Raw genomic sequence first — 18064 nt, 5'->3', positions numbered from 1 at the left:
TTTCTGTAAATACGTCATACGTCACCCATTCACCCAGTCTAACGGGCGACGCCAATTTCCGAAGAAAACGCATTTGTCTTCTGGGGAAACCAGCCGCCAGTACGCGGGAGTAATAAGATTTGTACGCCTGGCCACTCGGTGATCGTTCTACAGATTGTGCTCTGACGTCAGGCCCCCGACCCAGTTCGGATATTGTGAGACAGAATCCCGTGGAGACTACGACAGTGTGTGGGCGAGACGAGCGGGGAATGGGAGATCGAACGATGTTATAACTACGTAAATAACTTCATCAGTTTGGTAAACGAATGAATAGCAAGATCCTTTGATCACAACCATTTATTTTTCACGTATATATGTCACAATTGCACTACGTTCGGAAATGCATTGTGAACCATGTAACACCTGTAGTGCACTATGCACCAAGTAATACTCGTATCCAGCGTCAGTGCATGCACAGTAAACCAGTCAGAATTGCCCTGATGAAGATGACAGACGGTCATCGAAACGTCGGCCCGTGAAAAATAAATGGTTATGATCAAAGAACTTTGCTATTCATACGATGTTATAACTTCTTCCGAAAGTAGTTTCGTCAGGTTGCTAAAGTTATAGGATACAAGAGTTTTCTTTTACACAATCAAAGGAGCAGACCTCCAATCAGAAGCTCTGAGGAAGGTGTCTAATAGAATTCAAAACGTCAGCACTTCAGGTGAGAAAATATGGTTGTGAAAAAGAAAAATCCTGTATGTTATAACTGTTAAAGGCATCCAATGCAATTTCAAGGTGGCTAAAAGAAAAATATTCTGGATGGGGAAATCTGTATGATATTGACATTTACGTATACTGTTATTTCTTCTTAGCTCAATTTCATCATCATTTCATATTTGAAGGGTTTGATAGGTGACACAAGATCGGTGGCATGTCAGGACTCGAAATCGGGACCTCTTGGTTCCGAGTCGAGCACTCTGCCGCTACGCCACAAAACTACCCCACTTGCTAGTATTACTTGTTTATAATTATACTAGACATTGATATAAACATCTAGTATATACATATTGTATATGATTGATAAAATGTGGCATAATATAATTCTAATCAAACGATCCAATGTTTCTTCACAAAATACATTTTGTTACTGATACTGCTTAAACCATGTTTTACCGAAGAAATGGTCAGCGCCCAGTGCAGACTCCAAAAAGCCCCGGGCAGCAATTTGCTTCGCGTGGTGAAAGCTTCCCCTTTGCGCCTAAAATCTTCAGGCATTTCGAGGTTATTTAGAATAATGGCATTCGGGGATGGGAATAAAAGGCTCTTGCCGTGAAGGGAAAGAGAGCCCGACCGCCCAACTTATCTTTTGGTGGAAAGGCCAAGCACAAGAGACGTGCTCTCATACAGTTCGTGACGGGAAAGAGCTCGAGGGAGAGAGGGAGGGGGGGAGAGAGGGAGGGAGGGAGAGAGAGAGGGAGGGAGGGAGGGGACGTAGGGAACATTTTCGGTTAAGAAAGCGTTTTCTAAATGTATAACTAAGTAATACTGTAACAATAAGTAACTGGAAAGGCCACATTTGTACGTTTTGTACGTTTTTTTGGGGGTTCATTTTCACAGTCATTCTTGTACATTCTGCATCATATTCAAATCATGGAATCAAGGTGTAAGGCCCCCATTCTACTAGGACGGCGCTCTCACTGTGCTCTCTCTGCGACCTGAAATTGGCCAGAGCGCGGAGAGAGCGTCGTGAGAGCGCCGAGGTCGCCATGTTTTGAATCTAAATTAACGTTGGGGCCGTTGTGCGCTCTCACTGCGCTCTCTCTGCGGTCATTGTTGGATCGCCGTCCTTGGGACTCTCACGGTGACGGTATGAGCAGGTTCAAAACAGCCAACGCTGGGGGCCTAACTGTCCATCAGAATTTTCCGATACGATACTAGTATTTGAAAACTATGGACAGGATGCCACCCCTTATAATCAAATATACATGAATGAATGAAGACCTTTATTGCATTCACATTTTGCCCCACTAGGCTAAGCACAGGTCACATGTCAACAGTCTATACAATGAATATAGATGTATATATAAACGTCTAGTATACACAAGTATTTTCGACTTCCTCTGGCTTCTTGGTAATTGTATAAACTGTGTGATTGGTTAGAGTTGTAATATGAGACGCTCTGCCGAAGTTCTATGCATAATACATTCGTTATAGGCGCAGTACGTTCTGCCAAGGTCCTTACAACAAAAACGCAGAAAGAATCCAGTTAGGAATACGACAATATAGCAACACAACTATAAGTCTCTATAATTATGTTAGCGACTTGATTGGAATTTTGACAGTCTAGGGGTACTTTCAGACCTAAAGCTGTCACATTGCTAAAGGCAAGGGCGCGAATATAACGGCTTTATCTTTAAAACCGCAACACATGAAAGCATGTCGAAACTTAGTTCTATTCTGCGATAAATTATATATTTTGCAATAGAAGTCGGAGTGCTTGACACATCGGTTACCGTATTATTGTCGGCTGCAGGGCATTGCTAATTGCGTTAGCCACGAAGACGCCATGTATCTAAAGCCAATACATGCGTGACGTGTGAACTTGTAGTTCATTTCTTAACATCCTGCACATTGTGATAAGAGCTTGGACGTTTGTCACAGACAAGGTGCTTCCATGGCAAACATTGCATTTTTTTGGTTCAATTTGATATGTTTTTGATAGTCTTACTTTATTGTTTAGTCAATTAGTTAGTTAGTTCGTCGTGTTAACTCTATATTATTTTGTATCTATTTCGATTTAATTTGTTTATTTCGTTGTCACTTATTTCCAATACACGTGTGTAAAAAGAAGTCATAAAAACAATTGGATTTAAGGAAACCCACTCAATAAACCCTTAGGTTTCTTGGGTTCTCCCGCACATTTGGTTGTACATAGTCATTACATATTGTTTTTATTTTTATGTGCAAACTGAAATAAACAATAAAAAAATAATAAACAATAAACATTTTCAAATTCGCGACGAACGATTTCGTCGACCTTAAAGGTTACTGGATGTACAGTTCGTACCTCCTCTTTGTGTAAAGATTTACCGTAACAAATTTCATGCTTGTATCACAAAACACATTTTTGACATGTTCGAACTCAGAAATTACATGAACCAAAGGAAAGGTCAAATGTATATATCAAAGTGCACATATAGTCACTTTGGTGTGTTACTGGAAGAAAATATTGTATAAAAAAAAGGAAAAAAAATCGTTTATACTCACAATAGAGGGTCGCACTGGCGATTAGAAAACTAGACTAGAAAGGTAACATTTGCAAAGCATAATGTTTACCTTCGCATATGGTCTGCTCTTTTATTTTAATTCTTACTCAAACCATAACCTAATTGCTCAAACAGATTCATATATATGGTCGGACAGGAGTCTAAATCCCTCCTACTACAAAATTGCAACATGATGTAATGCTGAGGTCACATTTTCCAAACCGGGGCCCGGCCGGGTAGTCATTTGGAATGAAAAATATGGTATAAAACGCAACAAAGCACAGAAAGGTTGAAAAATATCACAATGGAACTATTTACGTATATTCTTGATGAAAATTGGTGACTTTTCGTTAATTGAAACAGCCCGGCCGGGCCCCGGCTTGGAAATGTGACCCCAGCATTACCCAACACCAGTTACCATGGTAACAGACAGTCTGGTTCAGGTCATTGACCTTTTTTGGTTTGGAGAAGAAGAGGAAGCGAAGTAAAAACAATATGTTTTCCTTCGGTAAACATCACTAGTGTAGAAGTACGTTGTCTCTTTCGCTGTGATTTCAAAAGTCATAGGCTCTACAATACGGGATTTAATCAATCACAGTGATTAAGCTGGATTATCTGTAAGTCAGCTTAAAGTATACCAATCAATGGTACACACGTACCAAGTGCTTCTGTGAAAACAAGGACAATTCCTATGGGCAGGTTATACCCACTTAAACGTGACCGTGGGCTCTTATGTTATCTACAAGTCCATAGTGTACTGTAGTAATGAACCTGATGAAAGCATGGCTTCAAGGCACGCAGTCTAGCATGCTAGGGTCTGCTCAGACGTCAGTAGTATAGTAGGTGCAGTGTAGGTCTCTTCATTCGGGAGGCATACATATTCAACATGTATGGCATGTCTCTTTCCTAACTGCTTTGTTAAGTCTTTGGTACGGTATCTTTCATAGAAAGAAGGAGAGAAAAATCATATTAGAACTATAAAACAGCATGTCTAAATTAGCAATCAAAGGATAAGATAGCTCCTTTCTATAAGTAAGGCCACATCAAGTACATTTTATGGATGACATTCTCCACAGACACCAAATGTAATGTTTTAGGGCGAAAAAACAAGACGGACCAAAAAAAATTCCTACATTTTAAAATTTTGATATCTTAATCCTTGTTAAACAAGAAATGATACATATCTTGTGCTAAATTCACTGCCAACTACATTACAAATCAAATCTATTTCTCTCTAAAACATCTGGAAAAAATCGTCTCCCCTCTTCATATTTTTCACCATCCACGTTCCGGCATGGCAACAGACATCTTTGCCCATTTTCGACATGTTGACCACTGTTAGAAGGCAACAAAATTTCTTTTTTTTTTCCAAAATCAGGTGAAAATCGATGCGCGCACTGATGTCATCCATAAAATTACTTTCTGTGGCCTAATTTCATATTCCTAGTACATGGATAACAACATTCAAAAGAAAAATCGTCTCCCCTTTTCATATTTTTCGCCATCCACGTTCCTGCATGGCAACAGACATGTTTGCCTATATTTGGTATGATGACCACTGTTAGCGGGCAAAAAAATGTTTTTTTTTATAAGAAATCAGGCAAAAATCAATGCACGCGCTGATGTCATCCATTAGAATTACTTTCTGTGGCCTAATCCATGTTCCTAGTACACGGACAACAACATTCAAAAGAAAAATCGTCTCCCTTCTTCATATTTTTCGCCATCTACGTTCCAAGGCAACAGACATGTTTGCGCAATTTCGGCATGTAGGCCACTGTTAGAAGGCAACAAAAGGTTTTTTTTTTAAGAAATCAGGCGAAAATTAATGCACGCGCTGATGTCATCCATAAAAATTACTTGCTGTGAACCAATTCATATTCCTAGTACATGGATAACAACATTCAAAAGACATCCCCTAAGGCACTATTATCATGACCGTTGACCTGACCCCCATTAAACATGGACCATTGTGCTGCCAGGTATCTACTCGGCCTGTATCCCGGGTATCTACAGGTTTATTGATCCCCGCATGTTTTAAACGATAACACGAATAACTTGCATTGAATCTCAAAGACTTCCTTCTTGTATTCTATGGCAGTCTATTCGCTCTTATGCTGAGGTCACATTTCCAAACCAGGGACCGGCCGGGCAGTCTTATAGAACGAAAAGTATGATATAGAAAAAGAAACAAAGCACAAAAAAAGTTGAAAAAAACTAGTAATGGGAACTATTTTGCGTATGTTATTGATATAAATTGTTGATTTTTTTCGGTAATCGAAACAGCCCGGCCGGGCCCCGGTTTGGAAATGTGACCTCAGCATTACTCAAGACAAGGTTGAGTAGAGAGAGGTGGCGAGCACACTACCGCTATGCCTACAACACTCACACTAGCTAGACGCATCCCGTATGGTTTAAACGATAACACGAATAACTTGCATTGAATCGATATCTCAAAGGTTTCTTCTTATATTTTATGGCAGTTTATTCGCTCTCTTACTACTCGAGACAAGGTTGAATGCAATTGAAGTGGCTATGCCTGGTAGACGCAGCAAGTTTGGTCTAGGGAGGGGACAGGCAAAGCTCTACAAGCAGTTAGAGACAAAGCACAAAAAGAGGAAAAAAAACGCAACCACAAAATATCCAAACTTTCCAAAATATCTCAACTTTCTTGTGTCCTAATTGTGGTCGAAACAGCCAAGCGAAAACAGGGCTGATAAGCCACAGTAGACGCTACACACAACCACAACACCAGACTTAAAAGGCCCATTTCCCACCAGGATAAAATTGTCCGGATATCGAGCCGAATTGATTTGTTTTCGAGCCGGATCGGAGCCGGATCAAAGCCGGATCAAAGCGAATCAATTCGGGTCGATCCGAACAATTTTATCCTAGTGGGAATGGGGCCATTGAGTGCTATATATTATCTAGCCTGTGTGCCAGCCAGCGGGACCAGATAGTACAGGACACGGGGTGGTCCCTCAAGTACGCTGAACGAAAGGCTAAGGACCGTGATGCCTGGCGGGAAAAAATGAAGAGGAGCAAGGGGCCAGTCCTGGCCTAAGCATTTAGGCAGGTAGGCAGGCAGGCAGGTGTGCCATCCTCCGTAGTTTCCGCCGGCTCTCTAATGTCGATGGCACCCAGGCTAGCTACTGTCATCTCTCGAGATGGTAGGGTGCCTACTACTGCAACTCAAGACAAGGCCCACACAGTTCAACATTGAACCATTCAGTGTCCATCTTTATTTGTAATATTGTAACAAAGGGATAAGGTGCAAATGATATGCACGGTGCAGCCTTGATTGACTATTCTTAGTCAAGGTCAAAGCCTGTTGGGTCGTATGTAGTGTAACGCCACACAACGGTATCCCCTTCGTGCAGATAAACCCAGTCCACTCCTGTAAAGCAAGAAACACACACAGCTGAGTTCTACCTGCATCAGGACATCAATACAGACATTTTCAATGTTTGCTCTTTCTTTTAACTTGTCCATTTAGTGTCTTGGAGCTATTTATTTAGGTGCACTCTATGAAACCTTTTCTTACCTGCCCACAGTCTACTTTCAGACAGAAAGATGAATTTGCTTCGTTTTACATTCTACTAAGCGAACAGCGACACACAGCGATTGTGTTCCACACGACAACATGACTACCAGAGTGGAAAACTTCGTTCTGCGCAGCAGAGATACCGTATGTAATCTCCAAGCAGATCCCTCTCGGTGGCAAAAAGACAGTATCAAATTGGCCAGGCAGTATCCATTAGCCAGAGAAGCTCCGCGGTCACCGACGGAGATCAGGACAAAAAAACGGCCATATATAAAAAGGTAACGATCATTCCCCACAACCTCTGCTTGGAGAGTAACCGTATGTACAGATCCCTTGTGGTGATAAAGTTTATTTTAGACAACCAGCTAAACAGCCGTAGGGAAGCTTCTTACAAGCTCACGGATTGATTTTGATGGAGGGGTCACAGTAGTCGTCACTTTTAGTGAAGGGGGAGGGGATATACGTTTTATCCAATGTAACAAATTCTTTTCATCTTTTGTATCATTCTGGAGCAGATTCCAAAGTTACTGGGTCCAGTCTTTCTAAGCGCCTTATACACAAAAGAGACAGAATGAACATACAATAGAATATACAACGTTAGGCTATATTGCAGCAAGGTGTACCTTGTGCGTGAGGTACGCCATTGCCGTCCTCAAGCTGCCAGAAGGTGTTCACACTGTTGTCTGCAGCCAGGTGGTTAATGGACGTCACGTGATGACCCCACTGGGCATGGTAGGTCGCCTCGAACCTGATTAGAATGGAAGATAAACAAACATTTTTTGTCCAAATTAGGCCATCTTGATTTGATTATATGGATGACATCCGCGCGCGCATGAATTTTCGTCCGTTTCCAAAAAAAGTTTTCGACCATACTGTAAATCGTACAAAGCAACTGCAAAATTTAATAGCATATGCCGAAGATTGCAAAAAAATATTGGAGAACGATACTAATGTCTTAGAATGCCAAAGTCAAGTCCAAAGGAAAAGAAGAAAATGTGAAGAAATGAAGAGTCTATTATTATTCGCCATACCATACTGTGTGTTTAGTCATTTGTTCAACCTTCATGACCACGTAGATTTCATAATGAAGGCAACTTTTTTTGCAAAACTTTTTTTATTCACACGTTTTGGGGTTCCCAGAGGATGTCATCCATATAATCAAATCAACATGGCCATGGCCTTACCATGAAAGCTCATCTGCGTTGGTAGTAATCATAGTAAAATGTTGCACTTTGTTCCAACACAAGGTGTACACAGAGATCAAATTTTCAACCACCCCTGTCACCTTCATCATGATAATTGATGACCAATCACTTCCGAACGTAATCTCGAGAGTTACGGTTACAGACACGTGACCTTATTTTTACGAGACCTTACGGATACGTGACGCCAACAATTTTTGTCCAAAGGCATGTTATTTGTTCCTGTGTGTTTGTTCGCTGTTATCTGCTCGGAAATTTGCGCAAGAGTTCGCGCGTTCGTGGATGTTTGCTAACGATAAGAAGGTCATACACGTACAAAGAGTTCCACGATTTCATACCTTCGCCAAATGATAATAACATTGACGAATGTTGACGAATTATAGATGATTTTCATTGATTATGAAACAAGATCCTCACTGGCAAGAATTATATACAGTGAGAACTTTATTGACACAACAAAAGTACAGCGACTCTCGTAAGGTCTAAGACATGTAGATAATTTTTATACAGACAAATATACATGGGTACAACGAAATTATCCTACGTACAAAACACTAGATGGGTCAACGAATACTACTTGTTCTAAGGTCTAAACATTCTTTGATATATTTACCTATTTGTACACAGTAAGGGTTATTGCCTATATATCTGATTCAGTTGATCATATTCCTATCCCATCCCTTTCTCTATTCCTCTATACATATCCCTCTATCCCTCTCCTTGTATCCCTAGGCCCATCCCAGGGGCCTATTCCTTTATCCCTACCCCCTTGTCAACCAGTTCTTGAGTTAGCCTCATTAAAGCATCTTTTAAACAAACAAACAAACAAACAAACCATCACACACACCAAGAGAGACACACACAGACACTGACTCTACCGAGGACATGGCCTAACTTGGCAAATTAAGTTGTCAAAGCGCTGGCTAATTCAGTATTCTATTCTGTAACATCTTACATACGTGAAGTCAGGAATGGTCTCTCTTGCAATCAGCATCAGCTTGTAGACAGACTGTCCGGCAGGCATGGTGACTACAGTGGTGTACGGGACCCAGGTAGGATCCACGGCATTCACAACCTCCAGAGTCACATGGGCAACTCCACGTTCTGTGAGAGAATAATAATTGTTTAATTTTTTTTTCCTCTAGAAATATTTAACCCTAGAAAAGAAATCTGTATCTGTATCTGTATCTGTATAGCCGGTATAACCGCCTTTCGGAAATATATCCTTTATGGACACACGTCAGATATTCTTTTAAACAAAGCCATGTTGTTAGCTAAATATTACATCTTTAAATATATTGTACGAAACGAAAGTTTTAGATTACAAAATATGCGCCAACATTTAGAACACTTGATGTAAAAGGGGTAAGCCACAACGCACCATGTATTTGTATGTGTGTCTGTATGTAAAATTTGAAATAAATGATTTTAGAAAATTATGATAATAATTGTTTTATTACAAATTCATGCCCGAGGGCTAATTGCAGGAACAGAAGAAACATTTGGTATAAATAAAAACTGACAATTACACAGAGAACTACTGATAACTCCTAAAAAAACTACTGGCAAAAAAACTACCGGGTTTGACTTCTTTTTTGAAGAATAATGAGTATTGACTAACTTTATTGCACAACAACTGTACAGGGTACAAACTATGGCATCTACACTTTTATAAAATTAGCCTAAACAATACAAGAGTGGGTGGCTTGTATGAGATAGGTATGAATTTTTACAATCATTGGAGGAATAAAAAGGAATTGCCTCTAATGTCAGACTAAATCAAGGAATTATGACTAGTTTTGGGAATAGAGTGTACAACTAACTCAATTAGGATTGAGTTTGTTTACAACTAACTCAATTAGGATTGAACGTTTTAGTGTGTTTTTAGCCTTGAAAACGGCAAACCAGCTCTGTTGTTGAAACTATCTGCCCTGTGTTTTATATATACCTTACACCTGAGGGCACTTCTTGAACTGGTTCGACTACTTCTGTATTTGGCATAGACACAGCGCTCAAGACAACAACCATGGAGGAATCTGACAAAGAGGTCAGTGCAAATGTTTTGGGGCTCTTCTGTCTTGATATGATTCAGGACCAATTTAATGTATAGATTATTAAAATGACTTTGACTTTACCCCGAACATTCTCTGGATAAAACAGAGAAACTGGAAAGTCAACGGGAAAGAAAGTCTTGGGGAAAGGCTCGTACCTCGACACACCATATATTTTTTATTTACAATTCGACATGAATAATACTGGACATGGTGGTGAGGTACTCTAGCTATAGCTAATATTAACCTCACCACCAGACATACAGGTATATATAGAGACAAAATACATGACAAAAACAACAGGGAATAGTACTCTCCAAGCAGAGGTTTGGGTTTTGGGGGTATTTTTAGTGTGTTTTTAGGCTTTTTTGGGGGGGGGTTCTCTTTTGCACTGAATTTTTTTCCCCAAAATTCAGTGCAAAAGAGAAACCCCCCCAAAAAAGCCTTAAAAACACACTAAAAATACCCCCAAAACCCAAACCTCTGCTTGGAGAGTAAGGGAACAGCAAATGGGTGGAAATGGCAACACGGTAATTATGGCAATGAATAATTAATGAATGGTAGGAATTAATCTAATACAAACCGTTTAGTATCAATAACGTAAGTTCGGGTGATTGTCAAAATGTTACAGTTTGTATCTGGGTGTAAATCGGGTGATCCTCTAAGTAAAATATTACATAAGAATTGTTCGGACATGTTATGTACATGTCCGATACACCTTGGTATTAGGGGTCAGAATACAGTTTAGATTCAGTTGCAAACTTTTCCTCGCTACCTCCGTTTTCTTCTTGTAACTGAAATCCTAAGTAGTACTTATCTGAGACCCAAGAAGACATTATGAAAGCACTGGTGTTCATAACACGCGTACGAGGCAAGTGTCCTTTAACTATATTTTGTATTTGATGTCTTCATTTAGAGTGCATAAAAACCATTCGAGTTATAGTGGAGGTTATATAGCTACACAAACTATCAGACATTTTAAAGGAAAGTGAATGTAGGAACAGCACAAGATATAAGCAGCCCTCAAGGAAATATAGAATCTGACCTCTGATTCCCTTAAACTGAGTTCGTCCTTATTGAGACACCTAAATTGGAAGGTATTAAATTGGAGGTTAGAACGATCGACCAATATGGCTACATTGCCTTAGGGGCAGGTGTGCCAAATGACGCAGTCAATTTAGACTAAAGTGTGTGTGTGTGTGTGTGTGTGTGTGTGTGTGTGTGTGTGTGTGTGTGTGCGTGCGTGCGTGCGTCAGTGTGTGTGTTTTGTGTGTGTACATGTGTGTGTGCATGTATGTGTGTGTGTGTGTGTGTGTGTGTGTGTGAGTGTGTGTGTCTTGTGTGTGTATGCGTATGTTTTGTGTGTGTGTGTTTTGTGTGTGTGCCTGTGTGTGTTGTGTGTGTGTGTGTGTGTGTGTGTGATTCTATCAGACTTGGCAGATCATGTTGTATTGATAACCTGACACTGTATTTTTGTATTTTTTTTTAACCGATGTCCTTCCATATTCCTAACCCCCGACAGGAAAATGTGCTTGCTGAGTTGAGGCAAATCAGATGTGAGGTCAAACAAATCAACAATTACCTGGAGAGCAGCAGCGGACAGAAATGGTACGCCGGCAGAAAAGGGCAGGTGAGTTATGGACTTCTTACTTTTGAGACCCCACAAATTTAGTTTCTGTATCTGTATCTGTATAGCCGATATAACCGCCTTTCGGCGTAACACACCAGCTTCGGAGGCACGCGGCGCGGCGGCATCTGGCTATATCACACCGATCGACTTGTTACACCTAACCCTTATAAGCTTCTAACTCTAGACATTGTTTGAAGCTATCCAATGACAATGCCCCTACTGTACTTGGTGAGAGCGAGTTCCACTCTGCGATACTTCTAGGAAAGAATGAATTCTTGAACAGCTCAATCCTTGGTTGATAACTCTGGTACTTGAAGGCATGGCTATTTCTTGTTCTCATCTGGGCTGGTATTAGGTACTTAGTAGTAGTTGGGACGTCAACCAGTTTATTAGTAATTTTGAACATCATGCATAGTTTGGAGCAAAGCTCGATCATATCTTGATGAAATGTTATTTACCAAGACAGCTGAGCTTTTCTGTTCATGATTCCTGCCCCCCTTCCCACTCTCCCCAGATGATCCGAGTGCTGATCACCCCCACCCTGTTCTCCCTGAGGGATGTGGACACCGTCAAACAGGAGTTCTCGGCAGAACTCTGGTATGAAATTTTCTACAAGGACAAGACTCTCAAGGGGATTAAAAATAGACAGGTAAGAGGTAACCTGTGACGATATCGATTCAATTTTACAAGCTGAGAATGGTGTAAAAGTTCATTCACCCAGTTACTAGAGGATTCTTTCAACAGTGACTAGTTAAAAGGGTAAGGATACTGACCTCCAAATTTTCGATGACTATCAGTCCATCTTGTTCACGGAGTGCATGGCCTCGTTAAACCGGACCGGAGGTTGGGAGCTCCCCAGGACAACTTACCCTTGCTCCGGAGGGAGGCAACAGGGGTAGGGCCCAGCAGACCGATGCAAGTCTCGAGCCTAGTCTCGCGCTCTCGCCACTCCGTGAACAAGATGGACTGATAGTCATCGAAAATTTGGAGGTCAGTATCCTTACCCTTCCAACAAGTCACTGATGAAAGAATCCCCTAGTAACTGTATCTATACGTGACAAATTAATCTTTTCAACGATATTCATTCAACCAGCTTTACAATCATGCATGTGGCACTAACATTGGCCAGGTGGTCCTTATGTAGAGTTGCAGACCACGTATACAGGTTTAGTCCATGTTTCAGGAAGTAGACTGGGACGATCAGTGGGATCCGAGGATCGTGCTGAGGAACACGACGAGCATTGAGAGCGAGAAGTCAGCGCAAAACCTGATCCCGGTAGTCGGGGAGGACGTGCCCATCGTGCACGAGTTCAGGAAGGTCCGGGCAACCTTCAAGGTCGACATGGACCTCACGGACTTCCCTGTTGACCACCAGGTATGTTATCTGTTCCTTTTCACAGCTCCGATTGTGCAGGGATGAGTAATTTTTTTAACGGAGTGGTTCAATGCAAGGCCTATACGACTACTTCTCGGCATTGAACTAGAAATATGAGAGAAACATGGCTATGTCAAGACAAGAGGTGGTGGTGAACGTTTGATTTGAAAGCCTGAAGATTGTAAGATGGTGGGAAGCACTTGTCAGGGAGGGAATTCCAAAGCTTGGCCGTACGGGGAAAGAAACTGTCACTGTAAAAAGATTTCGAACAAGGAATAATATTCAATTTGGACGGTAAAGTTGTGTGAGCTAGTGGAGAACTTAGTGGAACGCTTAAAAGTTCTGAGTGGTGGAACTAGCTGGGTGAGTTCTGCAAAGCAAAGACCATGAAAATATCTGTAAAAGAGGGTTGTGGAATTAAGGTACCTGACTTGTACTAACCGTTCGTCTACAAGCCTCGGCCCTAAACGTTGCCTAGGCCAAATGCATCACGACTACACTCTCGCAATGTCACCATTTTCGTCCAGTAACGTTCCATGTTGAGTGAGTGACAATTACTAACCACTTGATTACGCACGCTACATTTTCATCCTTGATACTGTTATGATGCTTCCAGAAACTGACTGTCCAGCTGATGTCAGGATGGCCACTTAAGAAGGCGGAACTGAGAAAGAACTACGGGTCCAATGACACCATTAATGACGAGGACTTTGCAGGTAAGGCGCGGTGTTACATTTGTCGTAGACTGTCGTTTGTTTTTTTTATCGTAGAATTTGTACATTTGTGATATAATGAGAACTATAGAAGTAACATTTGCAAAGCAAATGCATAATGTTTACCTTCGGACATGGTCTGCTCTGTAAGTCTTACTCAAACACATTCACATACATGTACTACGAGTATATGGTGACAGGAGTAGAGCAGACCATGAAATTGCAACATTATGTAACCCAACACCAGTCACCATGGTGACAGAAATCAACAAATCATGTCATTGTCCAGGTCATAGGTCACTGCTTGGAGAAGAAGAGGAAGAAACTGAGTAAAAACAATATGTATTCCTTCGGTAAACATAATAAACTAGAAAGGCCAATATTTGCTTTGGAGCAAATACAGCGATGGGTTCACCACATTTTACGACATGGCAGGGAAAGAATGAGAAACACAAGGGAAAACAATGATTTACATTGATATAACTATAATATGAAGTAAAATACAACTAAAACAACAGTTGGATAGCTATTCCCTACTTTATTGGTTAGGATTTTTAATTGCATAATGCAAACTGTTGATTTTCAAAAAAAAAAAAAACGTACCAATGCCCCGCATTCCAATGCTGGAGCAGGAAAGCTTGAAATCCCTACCAAAACACTTGAATACAGACATACTGTCAGTATGGAAATGCTCTGTGCAGGTGTTAATCAAGTTAAATCCCAACAGCCAATCAGCAAGAAGAATAGAGGAAAGCTGCATGCCTATTGGTTGATGCCCTGCATTCCATTGTGATGACTCATGCCCAAACGTGGTAAACAAGGCACACTAACACAGTAATACATTTGCTATAACACAGCCAAAAAACTCAAATAAAACCATTCTAAAAGCCTGTATCACAATAATTTAAAAAACGCCTAGGGGTATTTGCCCACTGTACCTCCATACCAAATTTCAGGACCTCGGGCCCTAAAATGAAGAAGCTGAATCCATTTAAAAAATGGCAGGAGAAGAAGGAGGAGGAGAAGAAACATCAGAAAAAGCAACATGGGTTCACCACCACTTCGTGGTGTGGTGAACCCATAATAATGTCTTAATAGTGACTATATCTTTACCACCATCTAATCCCTTAGATGCAGACCAATGGAATGTGAGTGAGTACCTAGACTGCAGGCATGGCACCAAAGGCAACAGCCAGTCCAAAACCTTCAGCGAGTACCCCGTGTACAACATCACTGCGCACGTGCAGAGGAAGTCGGCTTTCTATAATTGGAACACCGTGCTTATCTTGGTATGTGTATCCTTTTTTTTTGATTGAGACTTTTACTTTTAAAGAGACTCTTTTTAAACAATCAGAAGTTTTTTTTCAGCCGACGTTTCGGTGACCGTCAATGTGAACCAGTCAGAATATTGCCCTGAAGAAGGGAACAGACGGTCATCAAAACGTCCACTGAATAAATGATATGAATCTTTATTGCATGTTCTTGCCCAAATGGGCTAAACGCACAAGAGGATTATGCTGTATGCAAAACATGAGTATTACATACTGGAACGCTATATTCTAATGCTAAGTGCTAGGAATCTATACATTACAACAATACTATATACTATCTATCATCTACAAATAGTTTTGAAACATTTGGAAACATAATTACATAGTTTGTCTGCTATACATTCGTTCTTGCATGACATCAAGTCATTAAACGTGTCCTGCTTTGACATTATTCTTACATGTCTTGTCAAATTGTAAAGTATCGAATAAAACTCCTGGTTTTGTAAAATTCTTCTGTCATCTCTGTTGTTTTCCCAACAGTTCCTGATCATGGCACTCTCCTTCACCGTGTTCTTCATCCCAGTGGAAGATTACAAGGACCGGCTCGGCGTCATTTTCACTCTGCTGCTCACAACAGTAGCCTTCAAGCTGGTGGTGTCCCAGTATCTCCCCACTGTCTCCTACCTGACTCTCTTGGTGAGTAGGAATTTTTCTGGTACAAAATTGTGGTAAACAAACTTCTTGACATAACATTTCTGTTGTATTTGGTGGCAGTTAGTCCTACGATGATCACTCTCAGTGAGTCCAATATTGACGTTTCAATGCTGTTAACGTTCCAGTAACCCAAACACAGGGCTCGAAATTCATTTTTGGGAATATGTGCACTGGTGCACCATATAAAACAAAACGTAATCACAGATCTTGACTGCTCCTCTTCTGAGCTTGAATCTGAAATAGAAACTTCAAAATCCAAGAATTTACTGTTTTTCTGACACTTAGATGCCAAGACTATCCTTCCTGTGTACTATTATACATTTCATATGTACAAAAATACCAACAAAAAAATGGGTGCACGGCTCGAATTTTGGGTGCACTAAGGTGCACATGCACCCAGTATTTCGAGCCCTACAAACTTAATTCACTGTCTAGAGATGTTCTCTTGGCATTGCACTGAGCAAATCTGTAAAAATACCGTGAAAACTTCCTTTCCTTCCTACCAGAAAGGCAAGGGCAAGTACATATTGGGGTATTCATCTTCTTTATCATCTTGATTCTTCTTAGGACAAGTACGTGCTGGCGTGTATCATCTTCCAGTGGGTGGTGGCAGTGCAGAGCACGGTGGCCTCGGTCATCAGGGACAAGAACAGCGCCAGGCTGTTTGACTGGGTCTCTGCGGGTGTGCTTGTTGTTGTGGTCCTTTTGGCCCACCTTTTCTTTGGGATCATCATAAGGAGGAAGGTGCGTACACAGACAGCGACAAGAGTAGATTTATATATGTTTAAAGTTTTGTTAAAAAGTTAAAACTTTTGGTCCAACACAAAAAACATCTCTCACCTAGAGCATTATTTGGAGTATTCGTGTGCGCGATAATGTATGCCGTATGACAGTTATTTGCATGAAATAATCTTTATGCTTCGAATACTCAATTAGGTGAACGAGAAGGATGGAAAGCTGCGAAAGATTCAAGAGAAGTTCAAGGTAAGGCTTTGCATCTAGTAGACCTCCTAATTACGAAAGACCATAGGTACAATTATGTATTTTTTTTCTTGCGTGTGTACTTTGAGTTTCTACGAGTACTTACAGTTTCTATCGGAGTTTTTATGAGTACTTAGAGTTTCTATGAGTACTTAGAGTGTCTATGAGTACTTAGAGGTTCCATACAAACTCTAAGTGCTCACAGAAACTATAATTAAGTACACATAGAAACTCTAAGAACACACACAAGAAAAAATTGTACCAATGGTCTTTCGTACCTAATTGCTCCACCCCCTCCATGAACTTCCCCTCCATCAACAAAACAGTGATATCAAGTTCAAGGCTAGTTTATGAAATATATCATAAGCTTTATATAATTTTCAGATAACGTTCTACGGTGTATTTTGGAGACGTCTTGCTCAGTTATGATGACAGGAGACATATTCATAAAGTATTGTACTTGTAAAATGCAAGCAACTGTTAGGGGAGCACTAGTTTAACACACAAAAAAGCATCTTGGAGAACGTGACATCTGCTCAGACTCTCAGAGATAATCTTCTAGTCCAGGTCAAGTTAAGTGTATAATGAAAGAAACAAAAAGTTTTTGTAAAAGGTCCCTTAGTACAAATGAAGTATAAGGAATAATATTGTCCGGCTTCTTGCTCAAACACATTCATATATATGGTCAGACAGGGGTCTAAATCCCTCCTGCTATGAAATTGCAACATTATGTTACCCAAAACTAGTTACCATGGTGACAGACATCAACAAATCATGTCATTGGCCAGGTCGAGGTCAGTGTTTGGAACAGAAGAAGAAGAAACGTAGCAACAACAATATATTTTCCTTCGGTAAACATAAATATAGTACACCTACGTCGAAACACTGCAAATTTACAAAAGATTCAGAGACAACAACAATGTTATGATATTTCTTTGTCAACACTTTAAGATGATATAAACGCATCAAAGTGAATCCTTGTTATATCTTGCTTCTTATGTAAAATCAGCGGCTAAAGGAACGAGTTGACAAAGCCTACGAGAATCGTGACACGGACGCACCGGGGAGCACCAAGACCAACATGATCATCAAGGGCTTTACCGACGAGGAGGTTAAAGAGGTAATTTGAGCACATTTGAACCTTCAATGTAAACACTCTACACTCACACAAACACTCACATCTGCAGACAAACACAGGCATACACAGACACAAATACGGACACGAAAACACACACACACACAAGGACACACACACACAAGGACACACACACGAGGCTCGAGGACACACACACACACACACAAGGGCACACACACTGGGCGAAAAGGCCTCGA

At 40.7% G+C, this 18064-nt stretch overlaps 1 protein-coding gene across 1 annotated transcript; it reads left to right on the top strand.

Annotated features, from left to right (window-relative positions):
* The first annotated feature begins 12852 nt into the window (after positions 1-12852).
* LOC109464541 (acetylcholine receptor subunit beta-like 1) lies at positions 12853-17861 on the top strand. The gene is made up of 7 exons (XM_019761544.1): positions 12853-13053; positions 13670-13769; positions 14898-15055; positions 15578-15733; positions 16319-16495; positions 16688-16735; positions 17742-17861. The coding sequence occupies exons 1-7, from the start codon at positions 12853-12855 to the stop codon at positions 17859-17861; spliced, it is 960 nt and encodes a 319-aa protein (XP_019617103.1).
* Positions 17862-18064: the final 203 nt, after the last annotated feature.

Source organism: Branchiostoma belcheri, unplaced genomic scaffold (genome assembly GCF_001625305.1).
Source record: "Branchiostoma belcheri isolate BF01 breed outbred unplaced genomic scaffold, Haploidv18h27 scaffold14, whole genome shotgun sequence".
NCBI lineage: Eukaryota > Metazoa > Chordata > Leptocardii > Amphioxiformes > Branchiostomatidae > Branchiostoma > Branchiostoma belcheri.
The sequence above is the reverse complement of the archived record's forward strand: the minus strand, read 5'-3'. Positions and strand labels throughout refer to the sequence as shown.

Excerpts from the sequence above, each read along its gene's own strand:
- LOC109464541 (XM_019761544.1), top strand. The coding sequence starts at position 12,853 with ATGTTTCAGGAAGTAGACTGGGACGATCAGTGGGATCCGAGGATCGTG. Across the intron at positions 15,734-16,318 it reads TCTCCTACCTGACTCTCTTG|GACAAGTACGTGCTGGCGTG; the intron begins GTGAGTAGGAAT and ends GATTCTTCTTAG. Across the intron at positions 16,496-16,687 it reads GGATCATCATAAGGAGGAAG|GTGAACGAGAAGGATGGAAA; the intron begins GTGCGTACACAG and ends ATACTCAATTAG.